We start from the raw sequence: 19,844 nt of genomic DNA, 5'->3' as shown, positions 1-19,844 counted from the left end.
CTAATTCCAGTGGAGCAAAGAGAGAGACTCAACAGGAGGATTTAAAAATTATGAAGGAGTTTTGATGGGGTGAAGAGAAAGCGCATTTCCTCTGGTTGGGGGAGTCAATAATGATGGGTCACCAATTTAAAATTCTCTAAGAAAGCAAGGAAAGAGGCTAGAAGTTTCTTTACCCAGACAGTTATTCAAAAATGGAATGCTTTGCCACAGTGAGTATTTGAAGGAGAGACCATTGAATCTTTTAAAGGAAAAGTCGATAAACATTTGAAACAAAGGCAAATACATGGCAATGGGGAGACAGCAGGGCGATAGGATTCATTTTGCATTGCTCTAACAAAGAGCCAGTACAGCCATGGTGGTCCAAATGGTCACCTTCTCTGTAAGCTCACTTTATTTAAACAATAGCCAAATTTAGATTCTGTGTATAAGTTTTCTCACATATCTAGCAGTACCAATTATAACTGCAGTTTCCACTTTTAACAGTTGATTTTGCCAATACCAGAAAAGTGCCCATCTCTGAATGACTGTTCCATCCATGTTGCATTACAGTTGCTCTACATTTCAAATGCATGCAAAGTTGTAACATTAAAAAATTAAGTAATCTGTAAAAAAAAATATTTTGATTCTTTAATGGTAATGGTGTTTCTTAATAAAAATACTATTAGCCCTGATTATCATATTCCACTTTTAGTCAACAATGCAATTTCAACACTCCCAAGTACAACATGGGTTAAATACCTTGCAAAGATCCCTATGGAATTCTCTGATAATGCATCTCCACCCAATGCACTGTAAAGACATGTCATTTCTGACATTCAATTCACTTGACTTTTCAGTGCAATTTTCTAAACCATTGTGGTCTAATTGTGCCATTGCAAAATATATAAAACTTTTAAAAGAAGCCTTTGTTCTAGTTTAACTAATTTTACAAAATTACAGTGCTACGGGTGCTTAACAAGTTACCACTGAAAGAAACGGGTAATCTCAATGTAGACACGTACAGTTACACAACAAAGAGATACAAATACAGGAAGAGGAATGGGTGATACACAGTCAGCAGAGTAGGGGAAACTTCTGGAGGCAGAAAAGGAGGAACTGCAGAAACTGGTCCTGTTCAATGGATATGACATACTCACTACGTGTCAAATTTTGTTTGATAACGCTCCTGTTCAATGCCTTGGGACATTTTACTACGTTAAAGGCGCAAGTTGTTGTTGTGGTGATAATCAGGCTATAATGTATTTAGAAACAATAGGGAAGAAAAAAGGGTAGTGTGGTAGCTATGTTATTCAGAAATAACAATGTCAGTCGTAAGAAAGGGTGTGACTAACAGAGATGGAAACAGATTATTGCTGAATAAAGAATAGGAAGGGATTGGTCACACTATTAGAGGTCTACTGCAGGTCATTAAATAATGGAAAGGAAGTGTAGGGAGAAATATGTGAACAAATATATGAAATGAGTAACCCGGTGCCAGGGTTAAGGACATCTCCTCCGGGCTGGAGAAGAACTTGGAGTGGGAGGGGGAGGATCCAGTTGTTGTGGTCCACGTAGGTACCAACGATAAAGGTAGGACTAAGAAAAAGGTTCTGCTGAGAGAGTTTAAGCAGCTAGGGACTAAATTAAGAAGCAGAACCATAAAGGTGGTAATCTCTGAATTATTACCTGGGCCACGAGCAAATTGGTATAGGGTCAATAGGATCAGGGAGATGAATGCTTGGCTCAAAGATTGGTGTGGGAGAAGTGGATTTCGATTTGTGGCACACTGGCACCAGTACTGGGGAAAGAGAGCTGTTCCGTTGGGACGGACTACACGTGAACCATGCTGGGACCAGAGTTCTAGCGAATTGAATAACTAGAGAGGTAGATAGGGCTTTAAACTAAATGGGGGATGGGCCCCAGTGGAGAGAAATCTAGAATGCTAAAGAGAAAAGACAAGGAATCAGTGCAGGAAAGTGATTGGGGCAAGGATAACCAGATAGGATCAGGAAGGGACAGAGCATACAAACAAAAGAGTGCACTAACAAATAGGGGCCGGGTAAGAAAAAATGGTAAGACAAATAGGGACAAAGTACAAAAAAATGTTATGATGTCTAAAAATGTTAAAACAATAAATCTAAAAGGCACTGTATCTGAACACATGAAGCATTCGTAATAAGGTAGACGAATTAACAGCGCACAGAGACGTAAACGGATACGATATAATTGCGATTACAGAGACATGGCTGCAGGGTGACCAAGGCTGGGAGCTGAATATCCAAGGATATTCGATATTTAGGAAGGACAGGCAAAAAGGAAAAAAGAGGTGGGGTGGCATTGTTAGTAAAGGATGAAATCAGAGCAATAGTGAGAAAGGATATTGGCTCAGAAAATCAAGATGTAGAATCAGTCTGGGTGGAGTTAAGAAGCACCAAGGGGCAGAAAACACTGGTGGGAGATGTTTATAGGCCTCCAAACAGTAGAAGTAATGTAGGGGATGGGATCAAACAGGAAATTAGAGGGTACTACAGTAATCATGGGTGACTTTAATCTACATATAGATTGGCCAAACCAAATTAGCAATAATACTGTGGAGGATGAATTCCTGGAGTGTGTACGAGATGGTTTTTTAGACCAGTACGTTGAGGAGCCAACCAGGGAACAGGCTAACCTAGATTGGGTATTGTGCAATGAGAAGGGGTTATTTAATAATCTTTTTGTGCGGGGTCCTTTAGGGAAGAGTGACCATAACATGATAGAATTCTTCATTACGATGGAAAGTGAAGTAGTCCAATCCGAAACTAGGGTCCTAAATCTGAACAAAGGAAACTACGAAGGTATGAGGAGTGAGTTGGCTATGATAGATTGAGGAGCTTCATTAAAAGGCATGACCATGGACAGGCAATGGCTGACATTTAAGGATCAAATGCATGAATTGCAACAGTTGCACATTCCTTTCTGGTGCAAAAACACAAGGAAAAGCGGTGCAAAAACACAAAAGGAAAAGTGGTGCAAAAACACAAAAGGAAAAGCGGCGCAACCATGGCTAACAAAAGAAATTAAAGATAGTATTAGATCCAAAGAGGAGTCATATAAAGTTGCCACAGAAAAGTAGCAAGCCTGAGGATTGGGAGCAGACTAGAATTCAGCAAAAAAATAGAATGAGAGTAAACTTGCAAGGAACATAAAAGCAGACTGTAGAAGCTTCTACATGTATGTAAAAAGAAAAAAGATTGGTGAAGACAAATGTAGGTCTCTGGGATGCGGTCTAACCAGGGTTTTGTATAGCTGCAGCATAACTTCTGCCCCCTTGTACTCCAGTACTCCAGATATAAAGGCCAGCATTCCATTAGCCGCCTTGATTATTTTCTGCACCTGTTCATGACACTTCAATGATCTATGTACCTGAACCCCTAAGTCCCTTTGGACATCCATAGTTTTTAACTTTTTACCATTTAGAAAGTACTGTCCTATCCTTTTTTGATCCAAAGTGGTGACCTCACATTTGTCTACATTGAATTCCAATTGTCACAGTTTTGCCCATTCACCTAATCTATCAATATCCCTTTGTAATTTTATGTTTTCATCTACACTGCTTACAATGCCACCAATCTTTGTGTCATCAGCAAACTTAGATATGAGACTTTCTATGCCTTCATCGAAGTCGTTAATAAATATTGTGAATAATAAATATCTATCTCCTCCTTGAATATATTCAGTGTCTTGGTCTCCACAGCCTTCTGTGGTAGGGAATTCCACATGTTCACCACCTGAGTGAAGAAATTTCTCCTCATCTCAGTCGTAAATGTCCTACCCTGTATCCTGAGACTGTGACCCCTTGTTCTAGACTACCCCACCCAGGGGAAACATCCTCCCTGCATCCAGTCTGTCTAGCCCTGTCAGAATTTTATACGTTTCAATGAGATCACCTCTCATTCTTCTAAACTCGAGTGAATATAGGCCTAGTCGACCCAATCTCTCCTCATACAACAGTCCTGCCATCCCAGGAATCAGTCTGGTGAACCTTCGCTGAACTCCCTCTATGGCAAGTATATCCTTTCTTAGGTAAAGAGACCAAAACTGCACACAATACTCCAGGTGTGGTCTCACCAAGGCCCTGTGTAACTGCAGTAAGATATCCTTCCTCCTGTACCCAAATCCTCTTGCAATGAAGGCCAACATACCATTTGCCTTCCTAACTGGTTGCTGCACCTGCATGTTTGCTTTTAGTGACTGGTGTACAAGCACACCCAGGTCCCTTTGTACATCAACATTTCCCAATCTATCACTATTTAAATAATATTCTGCCTTTCTGTTTCCCCTTCCGAAGTGGATAACTTCACATTTATCCATGTTATACTGCATTTTTTTTATTCGTTCATGTGAAGTGGGCGTCGCTGGCAAGGCCGGCATTTATTGCCCATCCCTAATTGCCCTTGAGAAGGTGGCGGTGAGCCGCTTTCTTGAACCGCTGCAGTCTGTGTGGTGAAGTTCCCACAGTGCTGTTAGGAAGGGAGTTCCAGGATTTTGACCCAGCGACGATGAAGGAACGGCGATATATTTCCAAGTCGGGATGGTGTGACTTGGAGGGTAACGTGCAGGTGGTGGTGTTCCCATGTGCCTGCTGCCCTTGTCTTTCTAGGTGGTAGAGGTCGTGGGTTTGGGAGGTGCTGTCGCAGAAGCCTTGGCGAGTTGCTGCAGTGCATCTGCCATGTATTTGCCCACTCACTCAACTTGCCTAAATCGCCTTGAAGCCTCTTTGCATCCTCCTCACAACTCTCAATCCCACCTAGTTTTGTGTCGTCAGCAAACTTGGAAGTATTACATTTGGTTCCCTTATCCAAATCATTGATATATTGGTCAATAGAGATCCAATGGCAGAAATTTAATAAGACATTTCATAACACTCAGCAAAGGTACATTCCAGTGAGAAAGACTCCAGGGGAAGGACGTACCATCCGTGGCTAACTAAGGAAGTTAAGGATAGTATAAAATTGAAAGCAAAAGCATACAATTCCGCAAAGATTTGTGGCAGTTCAGAAGATTGGACAAAATATTTTTAAAAAGTCAAAAAATGACAAAGGATAAAAAAGAGGGAGAAATTAGAGTATGAGAAAGCTAGCTAGAAATATAAAAACAGATAATAAGAGTTTCTACAGTTATTTAAAAAGGAAAAGAGTAAGTAAAGTGAGCGTTGGTCCTCTAGAGAGTGTATCTGGGGAACTCCCTCCCTAAATCGAGTTTAGAAGAATGAGAGGGGATCTCATTGAAACGTATAAAATTCTGACAGGGCTAGACAGACTGGATGCAGGGAGGATGTTTCCCCTGGGTGGGGTGGTCTAGAACAAGGTCACAGTCTCAGGATACGGGGTAGGACATTTACGACTGAGATGAGGAGAAATTTCTTCACTCAGGTGGTGAACATGTGGAATTCCCTACCACAGAAGGCTGTGGAGACCAAGACACTGAATATATTCAAGGAGGAGATAGATATTTATTATTCACAATATTTATTAACGACTTCGATGAAGGCATAGAAAGTCTCATATCTAAGTTTGCTGATAACACAAAGATTGGTGGCATTGTAAGCAGTGTAGATGAAAACATAAAATTACAAAGGGATATTGATAGATTAGGTGAATGGGCAAAACTGTGGCAAATGGAATTCAATGTAGACAAATGTGAGGTCATCCACTTTGGATCAAAAAAGGATAGGACAGGGTACTTTCTAAATGGTAAAAAGTTAAAAACAGTGGATGTCCAAAGGGACTTAGGGGTTCAGGTACATAGATCATTGAAGTGTCATGAACAGGTGCAGAAAATAATCAAGGCGGCTAATGGAATGCTGGCCTTTATATCTGGAGTACTGGAGTACAAGGGGGCAGAAGTTATGCTGCAGCTATACAAAACCCTGGTTAAACCGCACCTGGAGTACTGTGAGCAGTTCTGGGCACCGCACCATCGGAAGGACATAATGGCCTTGGAGGGAGTGCAGCGTAGGTTTACTAAGATGATACCCGGACTTCAAGGATTAAGTTACGAGGAGAGATTACAAAAATTGGGGTTGTATTCTCTGGAGTTTAGAAGGTTAAGGGGTGATCTGATCGAAGTTTATAAGATATTAAGGGGAACAGATAGGGTGGATAGAGAGAAACTATTTCCGCTGGTTGGGGATTTTAGGAGTAGGGGGCACAGTCTAAAAATTAGAGCCAGACCTTTCAGGAGCGAGATTAGAAAACATTTCTACACACAAAGGGTGGGAGAAGTTTGGAACTCTCTTCCGCAAACGGCAATTGATGCTAGCTCAATTGCTAAATTTAAATCTGAGATAGATAGCTTTTTGGCAACCAAAGGTATTAAGGGATATGGGCCAAAAGCAGTTACATGGAGCTAGGTCACAGATCAGCCATGATCTTATCAAATAGCGGAGCAGGCTCGAGGGGCTGAATGGCCTACTCCTGTTCCTAGATAGATTTCTAGACACAAAAGGCATCAAGGGGAATGGGGAGAGAGCGGGAGTATGGTATTGAGATAGAGGATCAGCCATGATCGCATTGAATGGCGGAGCAGGCTTGAAGGGCCAAATGGCCTACTCCTGCTCCTATTTTCTATATTTCCCCCCAAATAAACTGGCAGAGAGAAGGAACAAAAGGGAAGAAGGGAAGTAATTCTTTATAGTGTGTACAAGACTCCTTTCTGACACAATGGGCACAATTTTAATATGCCGATGGGAACAGTCCGGGGAAGGTGGGGGGGATTTGTGGGTGCCAATCCCGGAAGGGAAGTAGGTGGGTTGCAATCGCCTCTTCCGGGTATCGTGACCAGCAGCCAGCGTGGTTGACAGGCTGGCTGCCAACAGGAGGTGCAAATCCAGGGGGGGGGGGGGGGGGGGTGGAGAAGGAGAGGGACCTCATCAGCAGTTGGGATAGAGATGGGGGAAAACAAAGATTAGAGTAAAGAAACCGGGATCAGAGGGCAGGCATCGGACCCTGGGATCAGAGGGCAGGCATCGGATCGCCCAGATAACGCTAAAATCTTTTTAACTATCCAATACACAAAAAATGAACTACCTTAAGTACCTCAATGAGGTACATTTGCTCCTTTAATTATCAGCCCTCCGGATTCCTGGTGACTGCTGTACGAACACACAAAACTTTGCAGAGTCTCATTCAAAAATATGCGGGTTCCAGCCAGGATGTCTGCCCGCTCCCAAAAACAGGGATTTTGATTGCCCCCCCCTGCCCCCAATCCACCAGTTTTTCCCTTTTAAAATTGTGCTCAATATGTAAGAAGCCTAACAAGGGAGAAAGTACTGCTAGACCTAGCAATGGGAAATGAACCAGAGCAGATAAGGGAAGTAAGCGAGAGAACACATCTAGGGAGTAGTGATTAAAATATAAGGTTCAAGATATGGACCAGAATTTTATCTGCGACTTCAGCCATAAATTACTCAGTTTCGTGCCCCGATCGTCCCGTTGCAAACTTACTCCAAAATCTCCAGGAAAAGTAATTTGAATACGCCAAAGCAAATGTATTGGAGAATCAGGGACCTCAGAAGTGGCGCTGCCAATGGCTTACCCCATCTGCATCAAAGAACTAATTAAGCAGATCCATATTGGCATGACCTGAGTCATAGAATTCAGAAATTCAAATTCTTTCATTATGCTGAATTTGGTCACTTGCAGATAATTCTTTGAGTTATGGGCACACTCAACTGCAGTATTCAGTTTTCAGGAACTTCCTAAATTACAGATTTTTTTAAAACCATTTATTTAGAAAAGATGACATTAGTAATTTAAAGTACCTGAAAAGTCTCAGATTAAACAAACAAGCGATGAAATTGGACACAGTCTTGCTTATTTCTCGGGTACAAAACAAGGGCATAAAAAGATCCAATTTTGCGGGGCTATATTCCGCGCCCCAAGGGCGCCCGAAATATGTCAAACTTCATATAGAGGCCTAACAGCTGATTAAGGGCCTCTCTCCAAAACTGGGACAGAAACTGAACAGAGCACGCGCTGGGCATGGTTTGTTCAGTTTTTCTGGTCCCTTCTGCGGCCTAACCAAACAAACTTCTATAGGCCACCAACATAAAAATAAGTTTTTTTTCTTTTCATCTGTGTGGCAGGGGGGAAACTAAATACACCCAAAAATAAATTTAGTACAAGTCAACATTGAGCGTTTAAGAGGCTTGATGCACACTTGGGGGAGAAGGGAACGGAGGTATACGAGGGCAGGATAGGAAGAGGTAATTAGAGGAAGGAGGCCCATGTGGAGTATAAATATTCGCATAGACCAGTTGGTCTGCTTCTGTGCTGTAGAATCTATGTAATTTTATGTAACTTCAAATGAAGAGTTGCCATAGTTGCAAAGATAACAAGCAGGACATTGCTGCAGGAGTTCCTCAGGGCAGTGTCAAAATCCTCAGGCCAGGTCAAAATCCTGGAACTCCCTACCTAACAGCACTATGGGAGAACTTTCACCACACGGACTGCAGCGGTTCAAGAAGGCGGCTCACCACCACCTTCTCAAGGGCAATTAGGGATGGGCAATAAATGCCGGCCTCGCCAACAACGTCCACATTCCATGAACGAGTAAAAAAAAAAGCAACAACTTGCATTTATATAGTGCATTGAAAGTAGTAAATGTCCCAACGTGCTTCACAGGAGCGTAATCACACAAAAATTAACACCGAGCCAAAAAAGGAGACATTAAGACAGGTGATCAAACGCTTGGTCATATACATAGGTTTTAAGGAGGGTCTTAAAAAGGAGGAGCGAGAGGTGGAGAGGTTATGAGAGGGAATTCCAGAGCTTAGAGCTAGACAGCTGAAGGCTTCATGGGGTAAGGGAAATGAGTGATGGACAAGAGGCCAGGGTTGGAGGAACGCAAAGTTCTCGGAGGGTTGTAGGGCTGGTGGAGGTTACAGAGATGGGGAGGGCAAGGTCATGGAGGGATTTGAACATAAGGATGAGAATTTTAAAATGGAGGGGTTTGGGGGACTGGGAGCCAGCAACATTTGCTTAAAAGGACAGCGAGAAACCAAATTATTTGTAAACTCCACAAGTTTTCATATCAACTATAAAATATCAAACAACTGATTGAACCCACTCTCATTCTGCATGCATCATAAAAAAATGAAAGAGAAGTGGTTTGGAACACTAGATCAGATAAATAATTTATCTGAAATTGACTACAGTACATAGAATTAATTGCTGAATAAAACAAAGCGAAATGCATGGGTAAAAAAATCAATAAACTTTTTTGTATTTCCAAGTGAAATGCATTTCTAATGTTATACTCACATTTTTCATTGTTGTAAAACTCAAATGGATTTGATTTCAGCATTTTAAACAGAATGAAGTGAATAAATCTTATTTCAGATAACAGAAATGTGGACCCAGTTGTTGACCAGCTTTTTCAACAATTGTTGAAACTTGATCAAGGTATTAATAGTTAATGACCAACTTTTTCTTGACAAAATTAATTTAACTCGTCAACTTAATCCCATAGGATTCCACATCTGAATACAGGCAATGCTGGCACAATATGCTATTATTAAATTTATTATTGTTTAAACGCAAGATTGTCAGGAGGCAAAATATATTTCTGTGGAAGGATGAGCAAGATGAGCTTAAGTGGCCTCCCTTATTTGCGTTTGTTGTTTCTTTGCTTTTATACAGAGTACTGGCTTTAGCGGCAAGCAACCAGGGGAATAGCCCAGGGTCCCAGGCCATTTGTTGGCGGGGGGGGGGGGGGGGGGCCACTAGGCTAAGTAGTCGGAATGGATATCATCCAAAGTACGGGTGGGAGGGAGGGAACACCCCCACGAGCTGGCACTGTTTATATAAAAGTGCACACAGAAACACTCAGCTCCGTTTGATGTTCACTCCATGGAGCAGTGACAAGGAGTCACACTTTAACGTGTAATATATATGTTAGAGATGGACTGGAAACAGTAATGAAAGGGAAAAAAAACTCCAAAAGCTCTAAATCAAATAAAAACAAAAAAAAGCTATAAATACACAGGAGGTCAGTCAGCATCTGCAAAGAGAAGTTAACATTTTGTGTGTATACCCTTTATCAGAACATGTGATGAAGGATACACACCTGTAAAGATGCTGACTAGCCTGCTGTATGTTTCCAGCATTTTGTAGTTTTTTGAAAACAGTAACATGTACAATTAATCAAAAATGTTTATCCCATCAATTTTAGTTAAACTGACTTTGCCAAAAAGCTTTTTTGATTAATATTCCTGCTATTATAGAACATCTTAATTTTCAACAAGAATATGAAGATGTGTCAGTTTAAATGCATGTCAGCAATCATATTCTGTAGAAACAAACAGTTTGACAACTTGGCAGATCAGAGAGTGCTTTATCCTTTATGGCAGAGGATGCATGATTTCAACATGAGGTCACAACTTCAAACTGAATAGGAATACTCCACTACACTCATCAGTGCCCTTTGGCATTTATCAAAAAATACCCAAAACAAACTTTTGCAGTGCTATCTTATCAGATACAGAAATAACATTGTAGCAACTGTGTGCTGGCTTTTGCCAGGAGGACTCATTTCCCTTATTCATCCACAGGAATATCAAGAAATAGCTTACTTTTATCACACTTTACTCACATTGCAGCAGTTGAAGGCAAGCTGAAGAAAGCTGGGCGGACAGTCCCCTACCATGTTCTGAAATGCATCATAGTCTAATCCAAAGTTCTAAATTTTTGGTGGAATGGGGATTAGAGGAAGAGAGGAAAATTTAATTCAGTAACTAAAAGATGCATATACTGTAGAAGGTAAGCCTACAAGCAAGATGTACATTTGCTATCACATAATAAATACATAAAAATATGAAGTCACAAATTAAATCTGTTCTGTTTTTAGATTATAATTAATGTGGAAGATGTCAATGTCTAACCCAAGCCACTTACTGTTAGATCTGCAAGGCTGAATGGCTTAATTAAAAGGATAGTGCAGCAATTTCCTAATTTCACCTTTGCATATGAACTACAGACACTTCCACTACAACTTCAGGAACTGAACAGATTTGCATTATGAGCATTTGATTTTTTTTTTAAAAAACAGTAAGAATTTTAGGTAAAACTACAGCTGTAAGTTCTTTTGAAGAAAGAGAGTAAAACTGACTATCACAGTGTTGTTATTAATTTGAGCCATCACAGGAGATGCTGCATAGGAATTCAGCTCATCCTGACAACTGGGGAAGTTCAACTCTTCCTGACAACTGGAAAGGCAGTAATGTTGAACACCCCTTGTTGTTTGCCAATCCCTCCACATGTGTAGATGCTTATGGCTCTGGCAAGAGAAAAGGGATATATTCACAAATTTCATCTCTGCTGCATAGTTGACCAGTGCCAGTATACTGGCTGGTACTATGCTAGACAATTGCGAGATAACTAAGGACAGCACTCCCATTAGTATCTCCATTTGGATGCTGTCCCATTCATCTGTATGTCGATGTTAAATGAAGGAGAAAGATGTTGAAAACATTTTAAGTCTCCTAGAAATACACTTACTTTTTAAAGATGTACTTTGTTAATATAAAATGCAGCTAATTGCTAAACTACAGAAGTGATAGAATATAGTTGACAATTATTCTTTGCTTCTTATCTTATCAGAAGCAGGACCAAATACCTCACTCCTTACCACTGTCCGAGGGAGATAGTCAGGATCAGCTTGTACTCGGGCTATAATTTCACATAGAACAATGCCATACGAAAACACATCTGCCTGCCATTAAATTAGAAACAGTGTCAGAAACAAAGCCTATAGATCACTTATCTATAAAGCCACTAAAGTTATTTATAAAAGTAAAGAATTTGCATTTATACAGTGCCTTTCGTGTCCTCAGCATTCCCCAAAGTAATTCACAACTAAGGAATTACTTTTGAAGTGTAGTTACCGTTCTGTAGGCAAAAGCTACTGCCAGTTTACATACAGCAATAAAAAAAAATAGGCAGTCATTCTGCTTTGGTGATATTGGTTAAGACATAAATTTTGGCCAGAATGCCAGAAGATCTCCCTGCTCTTCAAGCACTGCCACAGAATTTTTTTACATCCGTCTGAACTGACATGTGGCCTCAGTTTATTCTCTTATCCAAATATGAGCCTCCCTGTATTCTTGAGAATGTTTCCAGCTGCCCTAATATCCAAGTAAAATATTGGAGCGCACCTGGGATAACAGAGAACCACTTTTTTTTTAATGATTATTTTAACTACTGGCTTTATGCCGTGCCTTATGGGAGCCTCCTAGTCTTTGAAAGCAAAGTTAACACTACATAGCAACAGGAATAGGCCATTCAGCCCCTCGAGCCTGATCCACCATTCAATGAGATCATGGCTGATCTGTACTCTAACTCCATCCACCCACCTTGGCTCCATATCCCTTAATACCCTTGCCTAGCAAAAAGCTATCGATTTCAGATTTAAAATTATTAATTGAGCTAGCATCTACTGCTTTTTGTGGGAGTGTTCCACACTTCTACCACCCGAAGCATGAAGAAGTATTTCCTAACTTCTCTCCTATACGGCCTGGGCCTGATTTTAAGGTTACATCCCCTTGTCCTAGACTCCCCCACTAGCAGAATAAGTCTCTCTCTCCCCTATCAATTCCTTTCAAAATCCTAAAAGCCTCAATCAAATCACCTCTTACCCTTCTTTATTCCAAGGAATAGAAGCCTAGTTTATGTAATCTCTCCTCATAATCTAACCCTTGGAGCCCTGGTAACATTCTGGTGAATCTGCAATGCACTCCTTCCAAGATTACTATATCCTTCCTAAAGTGCAGTGCCCAGAACTGTACACCGTACTCCAGGTGTGGTCTAACCAGTGCTTTGTATAGCTGTAGCAAAACTTCCTCCCCTTTATATTCTAGCTCTCCAGTTATAAATTCCATTAGCCTTCTTGATTTTTTTTCTAATAACGGACTGCTACATTTTAGTGATCTTTGTACATGGACCCCAAAGTCTCTTTGGACCTCCACTGATCCTAGCTTTTCACCATTTAAAAAATACTCGGATCTATCCTTTTTTGGTCCAAAATGGATAACCTCACATTTATCTGCATTGAAATCCATCTGCCACAGTTTTGCCCACTCACTTAATTTATCAATATCTCTTTATAATTTTATGCTCTCATCTACACTACTTGCTATGCCACCAATCTTTGTGTCATCGGCAAACTTGGATGTATGGCTCTCTATTGTGTTATTGAAGTCATTAATAAATATAGTGAATAGTTGAGGCCCCAGCACAGACCCTTGTGGGACACCACGAGTCACTTCCTTACAATTAGAGTACATATCCATTATCCCTACTCTGTCTTCTACCACCTAACTAATCTTTTAACCAAGTCAATAATTTGCCTTCAATTCCATGAGCTTTAATTACACTAGACCTTGTTTTGGCCTTTAACTACAAAATAGATTTATTGAACAGTGCAGAGCAATAACAAAACATTTTACAGTAGTTAAACTTTGCTAACTACATGTATAGAAGAAAATTATATAGTTCCCAAGTCTCTGCTAAAACTATATTATAATTACTTTCTTAAAAAAAATGTAGTGGTTCTTTAGTCCTCTTTTCACAGAAGCTTTCTAGCCTAATTATCTTTAGAGGTTCTAGTCAGTCACAGGCCTCATCAAAACTCATCAATTTGAAAAGGGCAGGTTGAAACAGGGTTTGTAAATTTGAGCAAATGCTAAATTTAAAAAAAATGCTAATCAGACACCATATCTGAACAAATCACACTGCAAGTTTGTATTTAATTAAGTCACTTAGCTCCTCCCTCAAGTGAACTGCCTGACAATGCATCAAGTTAAGCTGGGGCAGAATACTGTCAATGAAGCTGGATTCTAACCCTTATGTACCATGACAAAATTAAAGCCAAGGTAAACGTTAGACAAAAATACTTCCGTTTTGTCACATCACTCACCCCTTTCAAATGTGCTTCTAACACAAAGATCATGAGGACCAAAATCATATTCATTCCTGTCATACATCAGCTTTCCCATTTTGGGAGCCACGATGATGTTAGGTAACCATGTTACATCCTTGCAGCATGACATTCCATCACAACAGATATACGTTTCTGTTATCAGTTAACTGTAACCACACTATGGGATTGTGAACTGTGCCGGATTTGCATCTGCCCAGTGCCTGACTGAGAGCAGCACTGGGTGGATATATAAATGGTGGAGAGCGACAATGGGAGGTTAATACAGCACTGCTCCCCCAAAACCAGTGCAGCAATGTAAAAGTGTTTACAGATGGAAAAGAGTACATAAAAATGTATCTTTGGTAATATTTGGTTAGCTTTTCAGGACTTTTTAAAAAAAAAATACCTTTTCATTTATGTAACTGCAACACAAGTGATCTAAAAAAAAATTATAATGCTGAATTTAAAGTAGAACTGAGAAATATATAGAATTAAGCATTTAAAATCAGCATTCTATAACATCTTTTTGAAAAGAAGTCTGCTATCCATCTCAGAACAGAACACCTACCTTTTCATTATAATGCTCACTATGCAGCACCTCTGGGGCCATCCAAAAAGGTGATCCAACTACTGACAGCTTTTCTACATCCACACTAATGAGATGAAAAACAAAAGGTTAAACAGCATACTTAGTTATTCTATCAAACAAAAGTTTACTTAATGCGGCTTCTTTGATGTAGTATTAGGAAGTTGTTAGTGCAGATGTTGACCTTCAGTGCATTATGATATTCACATAAGGATAGTAATGATTTGCAATGTGACCAGGTTTATTGAAAAATTATTTTGAGTTAGATTATCAGAATATTCTATGGCCAGCACACATCATAACTTCTGATAATCTGCAGCCATGGGTACGTTAGCATAGCGGTTATGTTACTGGACTGGTAATCCAGAGGCCTGGACTAATAATCTGGAGTCATGAGTTCAAATCCCGCCACGGCAGCTGGCGAATTTAAATTCAATTAATAAAATTAAATTAATAAAATCTGGAATTAAAATACTAGTATCAGTAATGGTGGCCATGAAACTATCGGATTGTCGTAAAAACCCATCTGGTTCACTAATGTCCTGTTAGGGAAGGAAACCTGCCGTCCTTACCTGGTCGTGACCACCCAGCATCGGACACGACAAAGGCAAACCAAGCCCAGTCGACCCTGCAAAGTCCTCCTCAGGAACATCTGGGGACTTGTGCCAAAATTGAGAGCTGTCCCACAGACTAGTTAAGCAACAGCCTGACATAGCTATGCTCACAGAATCATACCTTTCAGCCAACGTCCCAGACTCTTCCACCACCATCCCTGGGTATGTCTTGTCCCACCGGCAGGACAGGCCGACCAGAGGTGGCGGTACAGTGATATGCAGTCAGGAGGGAGTGGCCCTGGAAGTCCTCAACACTGACTCTGGACCCCATGAAATCTCATAGCATCAGGTCAAACATGGGCAAGGAAACCTCCTGCTGATTACCACCTACTGCCCTCCCTCAGCTGATGAACCAGTCCTCCTCCATGTTGGAGGAAGCACTGAGGGTAGCAAGGGCACAGAATGTACTCTGGGTGGGGGACTTCAGTGTCCATCACAAGGAGTGGCTTGGTAGCACCACTACTGACTGAGCCCTGAAGGGCATAGCTGCCAGACTGGGCCTGCGGCAGGTGGTGAGCGAACCAACACGAGGAAAAAACTTACTTGACCTCGTCTTCACCAATCTACCTGTAGCAAATGCGTCTGTGCATGACAGTATTGGTAGGAGTGACCACCGCACAGTCCTCGTGGAGATGAAGTCCCACCTTCGCACCGAGGACACCATCCAACGTGTTGTGTGGCACTACCACCATGCTAAATGGGATAGATTCAGAACAGATCGAGCAGCTCAAAACTGAGCATCCATGAGGCGCTGTGGGCCATCATCAGCAGCAGCAGAATTGTAACCTCAGGGCCCGGCATATTCCTCACTCTACCATTACCAACAAGCCAGGGGATCAACCCTGGTTCAATGAGGAGTGTAGAAGAGCATGCCAGGAACAGCACCAGGTGTACCTAAAAATGAAGTACCAACCTGCTCATCGATGCTCAGTTTGGGTTCCGCCAGAACCCTTCGGCTCCAGACCTCATTACAGCCTTGGTCCAAACATGGACAAAAGAGCTGAATTCCAGAGGTGAGGTGAGAGTGACATCAAGGCAGCACTGGACAGTGTGGCACCAAGGAGCCCTAATAAAATTGAAGTCAATGGGAATCAGGGGGAAAACTCTCCAGTGGCTGGAGTCTTACCTAGCACAAAGGAAGATGGTAGTGGTTGTTGGAGGCCAATCATCTCAGCCCCAGGACACTGCTGCATGAGTTCTTCAGGGCAGTGTCCTAGGCCCAACCATCTTCAGCTGCTTCATCAATGACCTTCCCTCCATCATAAGGTCAGAAATGGGGACGTTCGCTGATGATTGCACAGTATTCGGTTCCATTCGCAACCCCTCAAATAATGAAGCAGTCCGAGCTCGCATGCAGCAAGACCTGAACATCATCCAGGCTTGGGCTCATAAGTGGCAAGTAACATTCGTGCCAGACAATGACCATCTCCAATAAGAGTGAGTCTAACCACCTCCCCATGACATTCAACGGCATTACCATTGCCGAATCCCCCACCATCAACATCCTGGGGGTTGCCATTGACCAGAAACTTAACTGGACCAGCCACATAAATACTGTGGCTACAAGAGCAGGTCAGAGACTGGGTATTCTGCGGCGAGTAACTCACCTCCTGACTCCCCAAAGCCTTTCCACCATCTACAAGGCACAAGTCAGGAGTGTGATGGAATACTCTCCACTTGCTTGGATGAGTGCAGCTCCAACAACACTCAAGAAGCTCGACACCATCCAGGACAAAGCAGCCCACTTGATTGGCACCCCATCCACCACCCTAAATATTCACTCCCTTCACCATTGGCGCACAGTGGCTGCAGTGTGTACCATCCACAGGATGCACTGCAGCAACTCGCCAAGGCTTCTTCGACAGCACCTCCAAACCCGCGACCTCTACCACCTAGAAGGACAAGAGCAGCAGGCACATGGGAACAACACCACCTGCACGTTCCACTCCAAGCCACACACCATCCCGACTTGGAAATATATCGCCGTTCCTTCATCGTCGCTGGGTCAAAATCCTGGAACTCCCTTCCAAACAGCACTGTGGGAGAACCTTCACCACACGGACTGCAGCGGTTCAAGAAGGCGGCTCACCACCACCTTCTCGAGGGCAATTAGGGATGGGAAATAAATGCCAGCCTCGCCAGCGACGCCCACATCCCATGAATGAATTTTTTAAAAAGCCACCATGTAGTCCAATCACCATCACAAGAGGCAGATGTGACATTTCCAAGCAACCAGACTACAATTCTCATGAACTTTAGCATAGCCCCAGTCCAGAGACATCCCCACTCACATCCTCCTACGCTGTAGATGACTCAGGTCCCACAAGTCATCATTCCCTCCTGACCCAAACCCAGTGTAGCTGCCTCCTAAGTCTGCTCTTATACAGATCCCAGTCAATCCAATGCTACAAGTCTCCTTTTACATACTTCCTTGTTCAACTCCGGATTTCCTGCTAGCGTCGTCTCAGTGCCACTCCTCACTGCCTTCATTCTCTCATGAGCTTGATTCAGCTGCTATGAGGCAGATGGTTATGCTCATTAATTTGAGCATATATAGTGCAGTAATCAAGTGTTGCATTTCCAACCTTCATATATGATTTTAAACAATGACCCCATCTGCCTTTTGCAGTGGTTTATGTGGATGTTAAAGATCACATGGTATTATTCAAAGAGGAGCAGGGAGTTCCTCCGTTTTCTGGCCAACATTCCTCGCAACCAAAATTACCAAAAAAAAGACTAATTAGTCGTTCGCATCATTACTGTTTGTCTCATCGTGCTGTATTTGCTTAATATAACAGTGACTGCGTTTCATAATTCATTTTATGTGATGTGCTTTCAGACCTCTGATAAAGCAGCGTATAAATGTAAGTCTTTCATTTCCGTTTAAAAAAAAACAGCGAACTTGACTGCTTTAATAAAAAGCATGAGATTTAATCACAATCTATGCTGTAAAGGGACAAATACATATTTTTAAAAACAGATGCACAAATCGTTAAATGCAAAAAGTAAAGCCATTTTCCACAACTAAACTTCCTTTAAAGCAAAAGATGATCATTTGGTCAGAAAAGTAAACTGAGGATTGCAAGCCAAATATTAGAGAAGACCATTTTTAAAAAGTAAATTGATACAGAAAGCTAAATAAATGCAAATAATTGGCCAATAACAAGCCACTGATCTACTGTTTGCACAGAAAAAATGAACGGAATTGCAGAACTTGATCCCTAATAACGATCACAGACTTCCACATAACAAAAACAGGATTTGACTTATTAGCCACCATAAAATCAATGGCCTCAATTGTAAATCAGCAGAATCATGGAATGTGACCTCCAAACCGTGGTAAAAATCCTGGAGTTTCAATTATTCAGTCATCAAAAACAATTTTTAATATTTAAAAATGGTGTATAATATTTTGTCCATGTGCAATGTATAATATATATATATAAAAATGTTGGTTAAAGGGCATCATGTGCATTCACACTGCATAAAACTATTGTACTTTAAAAACTTGATTAAATATCTTAACATTTTTTTAAAGAGATTCAAGTCAACAAAAAAGTTTTTCCAGATTAACATTTTTGTCACAGTTACACTAGTAACAGTAATTTGATTCTGCTACTTTAAGGAAAACTTCATTTAAAAGATAAACTTACTTGTCAGGGATTTTCTCTGCCAACCCAAAGTCACCCAGCACTGCAGTGTATCCACTCTCTTCCATTTTAATTAAACAGTTCTACGGGAGATAAAAGCACAATTTTCAATGACAATTACTGTATATACAATTCTTTAAGCCCTCATGTCCCAGAAAACGTATCCATGGACATCTTTAGACTAAAACCAAACTAAGTTAACAGCCATGGAAAGATATTAGAGTCTATGGTCAAAAAGCATCTCCTTCAAGATTTTTTTTAAAAAATATATAAATTCCTTCTAGAGCAATCAAGCTAAAACTGGTCATCCTTTGTAGACAATACATTGGACTCCGTTTGCTATGTATAAAGTTGTAAAAGTATGAATCAATGACCATCCAGGCAGTGAGCTTCTAATCTTAGCTGATAAGTTTTTAAAAAACTGATCTATGTCAATTAAAACACCTGCTTACTTTGTAAGAGGTCCATTTGTTAGATGCACATCAGATAGAGTATTTTATTAACCAAGTCAGCCCCACAAACTAGCATCTATTCCTAAAACTAAAATTGTACACAAATTGCAGATTTTTTTGGTGTCCTGTTACTGAATTTGATTTGGAGAATACACACACACATATTCCACTTAGCAACCATCATTTACAGCAACCAAATGCTACAGAAATGTACACTGAAGAACAAATGTTCTTTACATTATTTTATGGCAGTGTTACTATGCACCATACTGAAATCAGCCAATTAAAAGCTGCCATAGTTCTAAACAACCCCTCCATGTATTCTAAACTGAATACATGGACGACAACCCTTGGATACAAAATTTATTTAACAGGCAGTTCCATCATAATTTAGATCCACCCACTAAACAAATATTATACACAATGAATCCACACTTTATGTAATTTCTGTTTCCCTGTGATGTTATAATCACTGCTTTAATATCACAGCACTTTCCTAATGGCATTCAACAGGTTTTAGTTTTTGAAAATCATGAATACTAATATAAATCATTGCAAGCACCTTATGTACAAATATGGTCTGTTACTACAGATAGGGTCCTGC

General features: G+C 40.9%; 1 protein-coding gene across 2 annotated transcripts in view; it reads right to left on the bottom strand.

The window, feature by feature from the left end:
* Positions 1 to 19,844, bottom strand: part of tesk2 (testis associated actin remodelling kinase 2) — a 100,991-nt gene that overhangs the window by 8,210 nt on the left and 72,937 nt on the right. For both annotated transcript variants that reach the window (XM_067990133.1, XM_067990134.1), the window contains 4 exons: positions 18,792 to 18,871; positions 14,507 to 14,591; positions 11,650 to 11,733; positions 10,615 to 10,701 (listed from right to left, as the gene is read on the bottom strand). In XM_067990133.1, the coding sequence (XP_067846234.1) occupies positions 10,615 to 10,701; positions 11,650 to 11,733; positions 14,507 to 14,591; positions 18,792 to 18,871 (336 nt within the window). The remainder of the gene's footprint in view (positions 1 to 10,614; positions 10,702 to 11,649; positions 11,734 to 14,506; positions 14,592 to 18,791; positions 18,872 to 19,844) is intronic.

The sequence above is a fragment of the Heptranchias perlo genome, chromosome 9, assembly GCF_035084215.1.
Source record: "Heptranchias perlo isolate sHepPer1 chromosome 9, sHepPer1.hap1, whole genome shotgun sequence".
Lineage (NCBI taxonomy): Eukaryota > Metazoa > Chordata > Chondrichthyes > Hexanchiformes > Hexanchidae > Heptranchias > Heptranchias perlo.
Note: the sequence above shows the minus strand (reverse complement) of the source record. Positions and strands in the feature narration are given on the sequence as shown.